This window comes from Hippocampus zosterae, chromosome 6 (assembly GCF_025434085.1).
Source record: "Hippocampus zosterae strain Florida chromosome 6, ASM2543408v3, whole genome shotgun sequence".
NCBI lineage: Eukaryota > Metazoa > Chordata > Actinopteri > Syngnathiformes > Syngnathidae > Hippocampus > Hippocampus zosterae.
Window position 1 is genome coordinate 7,677,625 of NC_067456.1, and position 12,415 is coordinate 7,690,039.

Consider the following 12,415-nt stretch of genomic DNA (forward strand, 5'->3'; position numbering starts at 1 on the left):
GCATTGGGGTCATGATGGCTGCCTGTGACCAAACAAATCCAATAGATGGAGCTGCAGCAACAGAATCTGAGTGGCACACTATTGATTTGCATGTCAGAAATGCTACAATTCAAGAAGCTAGTTCTGAATTCTGTACACGATATCCCTACATACGTTCACACACAGACACTTATAGGGCAGCCAATAAGCAATTTTAGGGTTCCGGGGCTCTACATTTTTGTGAAACCTTCTACGTCTTCATAACCCAAATTAAGTAAACACTTGATTATTAATTATCTTGACAATGTTATTTCTCTTTTGTCAGTAATCATCGTTGAATCCGCAATAATTAATCATTCTTGGAGTTACCTTAGATCGCAGATCACGTACGTTGCTTTGGGCTTCTTGTTTGTTCAAGAATGAACAGTTTAATTACAGACCTCAGCATGACGCCTCGACATTAAATCTGCAACATTTAACCCCCCCAGTCAAAGCTCTTAGGAGTAGCTACCAAAAATCCATCTGCTTAGAAAGGCATTTGGGTAATGTGGCATTTTATATCCAAACCTGACTTTATGTCTGTTTACTTCACAAAATTGGTCCACACACTGAATAATGAGGAGGGCAGCAGAGAATATTTTTGTATTTGGATATTCTTACTGAAAATTCTACTGAATAACGCCACTGTCCAGTCTGGCTACAATAAAATATGGACATTATTTTTGCTTGGCTAACTTACGATGGCAGAATAGAATATAACATATTAGCATGATACAAACGACATTTAGCAATGCTAAAGGTTGGTAACAATGGCCAAACGATGAGTTATTTTAGCTGCGCCTGTAATCGGGCTAGCTTGTGATGAATGTCGAAATAATTACATGTTTACATACTGTACAACTGTTGTCACCTGTTGTTTGCAGTTTGGCAACAGTTGCCTCAATCGGTCCCTTGTTAATACAATGAACCTAGCTTGTAAGCACGTTGCGCAAACAGGAAATAGAGAGTGTCCCGAAACAATATTTAACACTCAGATGACCAGAAAGCAAAGCCAGCAGACCTGCTGGTGGCACACAAACAAGATTAGCCAAAGATTTTACACAGCTCGGGCATTCAGTTTTGCTCTTTTAAAAGGATTAGAGATAAAAGATTAGAGATAATCAAGTCTGAGCCGCCGTTTTTTTTCCCTCTCATGTTTTTCCACCATCTTAACTCCTGAATATTCACAATAACGGCATATTAAACCCAAATGTAACCTGAGAGAATAGCAGTAATTAGTTTCCCCGTCTAGTGCTTTAATTTAACTGCCTGATTTCAGGAGTTGAATTTATCACTGGATTATTGCAACCGCAATTGGAATCCAAAAATGCAGCCAGAGAGGTCTCCCGTAGTTCAGAGAACGCATCGGCTGATGGTCGTGATGACGATGGCGGAGACGGAAACGGACGCAGTCGATGAACGAATGGTACGAGTGTCTCAGGCGCAACGTAACTACCTCTCGATCTTCCTTCAGCTAGACATTCTGTCCACCAAAGAGACAGCCCAATCCGTCAGCAGCCATCCCGCCTGCTTTTTATGGACATTGGAGCTGGACACAATGGCGGCGGGAAATCACATGTCAGACAACTTCATGCTAGATGACTTTAATATCCGCCCTGCTAGCCAGAGAGGCTGTACGCTAGAATCATTCAATAGCCAATGAAGCCGCGGGCCACTAAACCAATACGACGTGCAACAGCCGAACGCATGTGTTCCACGGCTAGCCTCGTCGGTCGCGGGGTAATTTAATCCCGCCCGCAGGACAAGCATCTCTCAGCGGTAAAAAATAAACGTTGCAAGTAGCGACATGAGAGAGTGGAGGAGTTGTGTAACCCTCCGCTAACCCCGATCAAGCTCCTCTCATCTTCATTAGCATGACACTGTATCGTTTTGGTCTCAATGACAAGGAGCATATTGCAAATTTTGATGAAGACAAATTGTCAAATAAGCGCAAGGCTTCTGTCTTAGTTTTCCAGATTGCGCTTCGGCACAGAAACAACAGTGCACTCGGTGAGGGTCCCATTTAGGTGCTGTGGAGCAGAACGAGAGAGAAATGCGAAAAGATGTCTGGATGAATATTGAAGGTTACGCTTTGGTTAACTGCGTCATAAAAAGTTGCAGATGGAGGAAACGCATCTTGGTACTTTGAGCCTAACTCATCTGACCCATTCTGTGCTGTGGCTTGTGGAGAAAACACAATAAAAAAAAGTTCACAGGCAAAATCATATGACAGTCTCGGGATGGATGATTCATCTAAAAATAATTGTGATTTCGAGTTTGGCTTCTCTCGATCTTTAAAATGTTCGAATCGAAGAAAAATGATTCATGAGCAAAAAAGATGCCACCAATGAAATGCAATATGTCGTTTGGTGTTCCCAGAAGGAATCCTTTTAGGATTTTAACCTCTACAAAGGAGATTTTGTTGCAAATCTGTAGGGAACGGATTGAAAAAAAATATTGATGCCGCTTCGGGGATATATTTTCTTCATTTACTCCGAATTTTTCAGCAAATGCATCACTTAGCGATCATGCAAATCGGTTTTGTTGGTGTAAAATAGTTTATGATTGTAGTTAAATTAAAAAGGAGAAACTCATTAACCTTTTCAGGTACAGCGGTCACTAAAGTGAACAGCCTATCATGTTTTCAGGTCAAAGGTCATGATTATTGATGCGTGAAAGAGTTAATTCACTGCGTACTTGATTACATTCTTCAGAATTTTGAAGACTAAAGCTTACGGCTAAGGAAAATATATTCTGACTACAACAACGAACAATCAAAAAGATATTACCATAGAAGTTAGGGGGAAATGCCCATCCACAATGTATTTGTGCGTATTAAATGGATCTATACATTGCTGCACCTTCTGAATTGAACGACTGCAATTTCTCCTCTAGAAAACCGGCTTGTTCAAAACACCCCATCGGATTTCATGGTCAGGGTCGTTTCTCAATGTGCCGGTTTGAAAACTATCCATGATTGGTTTTATTCGACGTCCCGAAATAGGAACCATTATGGATGTATTAAAGGAGTGAAGTTCATTTTGACTTTGAATTTCATGAAGGCGCCATCCATTCCTCCTGACGGAGTTGCCCCGCAGAGGTTTTGCTTGCTTTAAGCACCCTTCAACTCGAGATAACCTCAAAGTGAGGCGCAGACAACCCAACATTGAACATGAGATGGAGGGTATTCCTTTTGAATACTCCAATATAATGCAGCTGGAGAATTGAGCAATAACTTTCTAACTGGCTCATTAACACCCCCCCACCCCTCCCCACACACACACACGCACACACACCAGCCTTCGAATACCTTTGCCATTTTAGGAAAGAAGTGTCGACCTCAGCGCTCGGTGTGAAAACATGGCTGCCCGATTTTGTACTTGTGCTTCAGGTATTCTTCATTCGCTTCATGCAAAAATGTTACGATAAACATGACCCGAATATGCTTACAGTTTTATTACAGCAAAAACGTGTCCTGATGAAACAGATCAATTCTTATTTCTATGATTTATTAAGGGGAGAAAATACATTTTAATTCCCTACTAAGGCCAAACAAACTCCTGGAGCAGACTCTGTCTTGTCTCTTCAATTTCAGGGCATGCTGTCGAATCATAAAACGTGGCCATTCATTTTGTTTTTGTGCAGTCTTTCCGTATGATTTAACAAATCACCACAGCTGCAAGAAACACGTGTCACACGAGACATTTGGGGTCGCAAATGGGGTGGAAACTTTTCCGAAGATGTTGTTGTGGCAGGAGTTGTTTTCTTTTTCTTTTTCTAGCATGTTTTTATGTTTGAGTCGTCAGTGCAAGCAAAGTGACATGATTCCTTCCCCTCGCTTGTTGGTGTGACCCACACAGCGTCTTTGTTTTCTCCCCCAAAAGTCAGCTTTTTGGGTAATTTATCAATGAGCGCAGCTTGGCAAAGAAAGAATATGTCATACAAATCAACAAATCCAAAGTGACTTTCATATATTAATGTATGCTCTCTTGAAATGAATGTTTGCAACCAGCTACAAAAGTGAGCGTGACATGCTAGCAAGGCAGCTAACATGTTAAGCTAGCATGACTAATGTTTCCTGCCCTCTGCTCTGACGTTACTTCACAAAGCGGAAAAGAGCAGGGAGGCCGAAACTCATTCTCGAAAAAGCATTGACTGCATTCCTACATTTATTTTGAAGAAAAAAAAAAGTTATTTCTTTGTTAACTCATGTACAGAATAACGTCTTGTTCAATGGAGAACCCGATTTACCCAAACATTCCAAAATACTGCATTTTGGAAATTAGAATATTTATATTGATTATTATTTTTGATGAACATCTTCCAAAAAATATATAATAAATCAAAAAAAGGTCCATGTTTTACTCTTTTTATGGTGTCAACTGTGGTGTAAGGAACTAGTTTACGCAACGGCGTAAGAATACACGCCACGCATGAAGGGCACTGACATTTACTGGCTGACAGTTTTTCATTTGCTTGTTTGAATCTACGGCATTGAAACGTTCGTCATGCTAGCGTTTTATGAGCAATAGACCAATTTTTTTAATTTGAGAAGGGGGTTCCCGGAATTTTACAAGCCTACGACTGAGTTGATTGACACATCATAGAGCTGCCAAGCAAGACAAGCAAATGTAATGAGATGAAGACTCACAGATGTAGTAATATTCTCTTCCCGGTCTGAACTCAAAGCCCAAGGAGAACGGGGTGAAGAGCTGAAACTTCTCCGAGAACTTGAGCGGCCCGTTGGGCGAGTGCGGCCGGTTGCACTCCCAGCGCTTGAAGCCCTTGAAGGTGTGGTCGCACGTGCTGTAGCCGTCGTAGTTGACCATGTAGAGGACGTAGCGTTCCGTCCTTTCCTCGGGAACCGAGTCCGCGTAATGCGGGCAGTAGACATCCAGGTAGTCATTTATGCACACGTCGATGTGATAGTCCCCACGGTGGAATCTAGAAAAAAAACAAAGCAAAATAAATTCACACTGACACACCAGAAGCCTGAACAGTGCCTCAAATTAGCGCCGATTGAAGTGTTAGAATTCAGCATACATATGTAGAGCGTGCGCGCTTGATACTCTGCACTCTGTCACTGCGACATTGAAATTTACTGGCAGCCGGCTCTCGTCTTCAAGCTTCAATAAATTTCTTTACGCGAGTTTGTTTATATCTATAAATCTGTCACTGCGGCGCATACTTGCACGCGCATTTGCGCATGGCGGGAGAAGTAAAGTGTGGGAAGAAAACACTTCTCCAGAGAAGAAAAAAAAAAAGCACTCGAGAATCTCTGCCGACAGAAGGACAAACGCAGACGTGGTACAAAAGATCACGGCCGTAACAAGGGGGTCCAGATGAGAAATGTCATGATGAGAAAAACACGACGCCCGGTCCCCCGACGGCTGCGCTGGAAGAGGCCACATGGGGGTCAGAGGGCTTTGATACATACCGATTCATCAGAAGTCGACAACAAATCTAAACACGCGCTCAACACATCTCGTCTGCTGATGACAGAATCGGTCCCGCACCTGCGGAATGCCCTCAACTCGAGAGCGATTGCTGCGAGGGTCTGCAGAGGTCTGGCGTCAGGGTCACGGAGAAAACGCCTGTTCAACATGCTTGGTGTGCCTTTTAACACCTCCCTCAAACGCTCTCAATGTGACGGTGCCACACAATTGCGCATGGTTGGTACTTTTTTTTGGAAGTCAAGTCCACAGTATTTATAGAGCACTTTCAAACAGCCATCGCTGCATACAAAGTGCACATGGAGCAATTTAACGTATAAGGAATCGGTAGAAAGTAGATAATGAAAAAAAAAAAACAGAGGCAACATTTCTTGATTGTGCGGCTGTTTTACTTTGTCACGAGACAGTGGCTCTTCGTCAAGGAAGTAGTTTACTCCATTACTTTTTGATCTGATTGGCCCGTAATGGATGTGACAGGCAGAAGCACTATCTAAACACTGTTTTATTTTTTTTAAGCCCTTGCCCTCTTCCCATTTAGTTTCTATTCACTCTTTCATTGATGGATTTGTTTAACAAACCATCTGGCATGTCGGCCTTACGGCCGAGTCCGTAAAATCGGACCAAACTTTTAATTGAAAATTGCAGACTGTAGGAGGGGTTTCCTGGAGACCCCGCAAAAAGTATGAGAACAACTCTGGAGGGCTCAGCATTAACCCTCTCATGCACGCTGTAAACTGATAACATGGTAAGCTGTCCACTGCAGTGACCATTGTCCCTGAAAGGGTTCATATATACAAATCACGCTGAATTCTTTTCTTCTTAAAACTCTCTACCAGAAGAAAAAAAAAATTCTAAAAATGCACGCAGCTTTTTTTGCGTTATCCTCGTCTATCCCCATTGTGCCATTTCTCACTTCATCTGCTCTCAATTTAACTCTGTCTAGTTGCATCATTGTGGAGTTTGAAGTTCCCATTCGAGGATGGATTTGGTCGGCTCAAGTCGCCGCATATGTGCGAGAATGCTGATCCGGCATCTGCTGCGCTACGATTCTACAAAGTGGCAATCCCGACACGCATCACGCAAAGTTTTTTTTATTTTTATTAAACTCACATAGCAATTCCGGCAATCTGCTCGGAGTGCCTTCACTTGTCACTTCGTTTGTGTCGGTATAATTGAATGATTAATGTCACAATAAAGTGGCAAACGCACCTCCAGCCATTTCCCATTAAAGTGTGCATATGCGTCAGCTGGCTTTGCTTTGCAGATTCATTTATGTGCATCTATGTATGTGAGTGTGAACTATTCTTCTCTGCCCCCCCGCCCCGACCCATGCTCGCTTTTGTTTACTCTTGCAGGGTAAATACCGTTGTGAAGCGTTTACAAGCAAAGCGTCAAGCAGCTTATCTGTAATAACTCATTTATAACACGTTTGCTGAGGTCCAGGAAGAGCCACGCATTTCTCTTCCTTTAAAATGTCACAGATTTAATGGCTACATCCTTTTCATCCGCCGGTGTGCATGTGATGGAGAGGAGATATCGCATGTGAGCATGCCTTTACATGTGTAGGTGTGAATGTTGCAAGTGCCCTTCTCTTCAAGCCTCAGCATTCGCCCCTTGTGGCGACCAGCCTCGACTGTAAATGAAGCCGAGGGGTTTTTTTTTGGGGGGGGGGGGGCTGGGGAGCGTGTAAAATCTGACAAAATATATCGGTAACGTGAACACAAACATGCAAGAAACACATTTCCGATTCCACGCACACTTTGTTTGCCCTGTGTTAGGTTGGCGCGGTCCGCGGAGGGCGCTTGGCAAAGGAGCATCGCTGACAGAGCCAGAAGCTGGCACAGAGTGAGATAGGAACAAGGAGGGAGAGAGGATTTGCTTCCAAAAAAGTGAAAGTTTACACGAGGAAGTAGAATACAGCAACTCGCATTTCCGAGCTTCCGGTGAATCTTTGATACGACTCGAGTACAAACGCCTCGAAAGAGAACGACTAATACAACGCCGGCATGAGAGGAATGAGCTATGCTGATGTATATCAGCTCCAAGTCTCTTCCCCAAGTATCCGCTCAGCTCAACTTGGGCCTGTCTGTTTTGCCACTTCAAACTCCCTCTGCCAGAAACCAAATCCACGCTGTGCCCGAACTCGTCGGTTGGAAGGAGACATACGAACATGTGATCAAATGTCAGAGAATGAGGATCTCCTGTGTCTGCCTGGGGAAGCAGACACATTTTATTTGAAAGAGGACTGAAGCAAGCTACATCAAAACAAAACATCTAGATGAGTTTCCTTAAATGTTACAAATACGGTATATGATGAATCTACTCGCGTCCATCTGGCTGACCAAGCATCAAAAATAGTACTTCATTCCTGTACTCTCTCTTTCCAGTATCCATATTCCATTCCAGTTTTGGGACAGCAAAGTGAAAAGTGGTTAGCATATATCCATCCGTACATTTTCCGATCCGCTTTATCCTCACAAGGGTCGCGGGAGATGCAGGAGCCAATGCCAGCCGTCTTCGGGCAGTAGGCGGGGGACACTCTGAACTGGTTGCTAGCCAATCGCAGGGCACACAGAGACGGGCAACCATCCACGCTCACACTCACACATCGGGACAATTTAGAGTGTTCAATGTTTTTGGAATGTGGGCGGAAACCGGAGTACCCGGAGAAAACCCACGCAGGCTTGGGGAGAACATGCAAACTCCACACAGGGAGGCCGGAGTCGAACCGTGCACCTCTGCACTGTGAGGTCGACACACTAACCACTAGACCACTGGGCCGCCGTGGTTAGCATATATTCATTCATTCATTCATTCATTCATCTTCCGAGCCGCTTGATCCTCACTAGGGTCGCGGGGGGTGCTGGAGCCTATCCCAGCTGTCTTCGGGCAGTAGGCGAGGGACACCCTGAATTGGTTGCCAGCCAATCGCAGGGCAGACAGAAACGAACAACAATTCACACTCACACTCACACCTAGGGACAATTTAGAGTGTTCAATCAGCCTGCCACGCATGTTTTTCTTTTGGAATGTGGGAGGAAACCGGAGCACCCGGAGAAAACCCACGCAGGCCCGGGGAGAACATGCAAACTCCATACAGGGAGGCCGGAGCTGGAATCGAACCCGGTACCTCTGCACTGTGAAGCCGACGTGCTAACCACTGGACTACCGGGCCGCCCTGGTTAGCATATATTCCTACGTAAATATTTTGTGGTATTTACTTAAAAAGTAGAGCATTGGGGGTTGCCCCCCCCCCCAAAATGTTCATGAGATTTTTTTCGTGTGGGCCCTGAACTGCTAGTTAAAAAGTCCCCACATAAAGTTCACATAATTATGCAACACATACTATTCTGAGCGTCTAATACATTTAACATCGGATAATGTGAAAATGTGGTATTTGTTTGAAATTCAGCAAAGCCCCTCATTGTGATCGCCTCATAAAAGCTGGCAAAAAAAAAGAAAAGAAGCTGCCCAGATGGAGTTGTTGTGGAGCAACTAAGCCCAAAACACACTTGACCGAGCCATTACAATCACTTTTCCATTTTCAAACATACTTCTTCACATTTGCTAAGACATGGAGAGCCATGTTGGGGGGGAAGCTCTCTGGCACAAAAACAGGTAATTAAGGAGCTGAGTTAAATGGGGGGCTAATTGTAAAATGGTGATAATTACATGTCTCTGTTATGGTGCAGCTGTCTCAGAAGGCTCCGAGTCACACCACGGAGTCAACCAGGCGAGCCAGCAGGGCCCAGACACGGTGGCTTTGCATGACGCAATGAAGCTCCAACAAAAAAAAAAAAAAGGGTCCACGCGCAAACACGTGCACGAAAACACAAAGAGCCGAAATTTGGAAAGAGCACACGGGACAGCGTGACTGGCCATCACACTCTTTGATTGGCTCATTTCCATTTCAATTACACACCCCAGTGACACCGCAGAGAGACAAACGAACACCTCTCTGCACGCACGCTCCCCCCACCCGCTCGCACGCTGTAATGAACTCCCATCAGGCACCTTTTGAGAGTGAAAAGTGATCCAAGTCCTTCAAATCAGATGAACTATTGAGATCCAATAGCAATTTTGCTGAAAGGTACAGTCCCGTAGGTGTGTCAAAATGGGATTACTGCGCTCTTCCGCAATCTAGACGGTCACCGATATTTTTGTCAAACGTATCTACTTTGTATTTGTCTGTTGCGGGAAACCCCGCAACATTGCCAATATTTCTCGCTTCTGCTATCCGGAAGTCTCTTCTTCATAGGAACTGGTTTGATGTTTTTTTTTTTTTTTCCCAAGAGTATACTTATCTACTGTCATGACCTCACATGTGGGAAAGGAGAGTCGCCTATGCACTTTTCAGCCATTTATTGAATGCCTGAACAATAAAACAGAGACGGAGAGCACACTGGTGCAAGAGCTGCTGTAGGCCACAACTCACACCGAAACCCTCACATGCAAGACTCAACGATTTCTTCAGACCGTCTTTTAAAGGCAAGTATCCAACAACGTGATCTATATTTTCTCTATATTTTACGTTCGTATTATTTCGTGCTCAAATGTATAGACAGGGTTACAACATTGCCCCGAAATCAGGGATGGCCAAAAGTTAAGACGGAGCGTGTACATTTTTCATCGACTCGCGCCTTTGCCACGAGGAAATTTGCAGGTTGTTTGTTTTTTAAACATTTATTATGATCCTTAAATATTTTTCATCGCTGATAAAGTTCTGCCCCACACTCCCGCCCATTAATCAGTAATATAGTGAAAATGAGTAGAGTGAATATTTAGTTACAATGTCCGCCCCTAAATGTTCAACCTAAAATATCAGATTAGGGGCCACTGTGCGCCTAGTGGACAAAAAATGAAATAAAACACTACGGTGGGCAATTGTCTCATTTTAGGAGCTGATCAAAATCAGATTAAGATTTATCGGGCATAAATCACAATGCACGCCGAGGCCACAAACACAAAAACAGCTGACATGTTGACCTTTCGTGTCGCCAGCATAGAAAATGCACTCGGACCAAATAACCGCAAATAATTCCTCCTGTCTGACCGCCACTCACGTAACAAAATTATTAAGTGTAAACAGGTCTTTTCGATGACCACCACGTTCCTTTTTTTTTTCACCTTACCCGAGTTCTTCGCTCCACCCGCCTTGCACGTGACCCTGAATCAGATCTATTTACATAACCGCAAGCCTCCCTGGCGAAAGTCATGCGTCTGATTTTCAATTTGAAATCCTCTGGCATGCTTTTGTTTGCCTGAGAAATCAAATCACAAACCAAGAAAGTAGAAACGCGTGTGGACCTTAAAAAAAGAAAATAGATGCAATTGTTTTCTTCAAACTTGTGTACCTTGTTGAGTGTTTGCATGCTCGAGAGCTTACGTTGTTTGTGACACGTGGAATCATTTGTTGATTTTGGTCTCCGGAGGGAAAATATGTCAAGAGGGGATGAACTCTGACTGAACCCGGATTTGGATTACCCATGCAAAATCTATCCAGGATCTTTCCACATGGTTTGTATGCTGCAAATGCAACAGCGCAAACACTTTGTGGTCGTTGGTGCAGATGTGTAATTAGGCACCGCCGGCGTGATATAAGAGGAGCAATGACATCCCGAGCACATCAATTTGTTCCAATATGGTGGTCGACCAAATTTGGGATTTGGAAATTTTTTATTAATTTTTTTCCCCCATAAGAAAAATCATGTGAAACACAAGTGGTTCCCATGTCTGCAGCACAGCCAGGAGATCTGGGTTCAAATCTCAGTTGGGTCTTTTTTTTTTTTTTTTTGTAGTTTGCATGATGTCTCTGTGCTGCGGGATTTAAAAAGAATCTCTTGTCCTCCAGTGTCAATGTGAGCGTTTTTTTTTAATGTCAATCTTCTCTTAACAACCCACACGTTAAAGCTGCTCTTATTTTGAAATATGCCAAAGCTAAAACAAAACACACACACATACATACACACACACACACACACACACACAATCATTTGTATGTAATGACGATTTAACATGGCATTTGACTTAAAAAGGTTATTAAGACCGCCCTCCCCCGCAAAAACTGATTTATAACTCAAGGGTGTTCAACTTTACAAAGTCCAACTGTATTACATATTTTTTTGGGGGGGAGATTGCAGTTTTCCGAAATAGCTCTTCAATCCTATGTGGTGTTCGCCTTGTTACGTCTGATGGCAGGAGACTGTAATGAAGAGCGAGGAGAAGGTGAGGAGCAGATAACTGCATCCAATATTTCCTCTCCGCAATAATCTTTGCTGTTAAATTAAATTCCTCTCACCAGCTCAACATTTCTACAAGTCTCTTTTCTTCAACAGCCCGGAGATGGAGAATTCCCCCGCACGCCTTTTTGTCCAAAGGACCGACGAGAAATTACAATGCGGCCCTCAATCGGAGTCATATAGAAGTCCAGAACATAAAACAGACTTTCTGGATCCGTCTATCACACCAAACTGCGCTTGGGCTCAGACATGCTTCTACAGGAGATAACAGCAGAGAGAGGAAATGAATATTATAAAGGGTATGATGACATTTCTGCAACAAAGTCAGACAGGGAGAAAAGAAAAATACTGGTGCTCAAAGCGGTTGGAGACAACTTGAGGGTTTCGCCAGATGTCCTCAACCCAAAACCTCTCGCAGCACGACAGGGTTTCGAATCAACTGCGCCGTCGATCACACGGGATTGGCAGAAATCCTGAGAAGGCGCCGAACAAATGCACCTTGGAATGGTTCAGCTGAATGCAGCATGTGCCCTAAAATCATCACAACAGTTTTTTAAAACTTTTTTTTCTGAAACTGGATAGTCGGTCTTCGCTCAAATAAAAGCAAAGAAAAGCACAGAAGGAATTTCAGATAGCCTCGAGATTTACTTGATCATCGAAGTGGCCTTCATGAGTATGACAGATTACCAAAACAGGACCGCGGCT

General features: G+C 43.6%; 1 protein-coding gene across 5 annotated transcripts in view; it reads right to left on the minus strand.

The window, feature by feature from the left end:
• efna5b (ephrin-A5b) overlaps positions 1 to 12,415 on the minus strand; it is a 156,689-nt gene that overhangs the window by 44,747 nt on the left and 99,527 nt on the right. For all 5 annotated transcript variants that reach the window (XM_052068529.1, XM_052068532.1, XM_052068528.1 and 2 more), the window contains one exon: positions 4,670 to 4,962. In XM_052068529.1, coding sequence (XP_051924489.1) covers positions 4,670 to 4,962 — 293 coding nt within the window. The remainder of the gene's footprint in view (positions 1 to 4,669; positions 4,963 to 12,415) is intronic.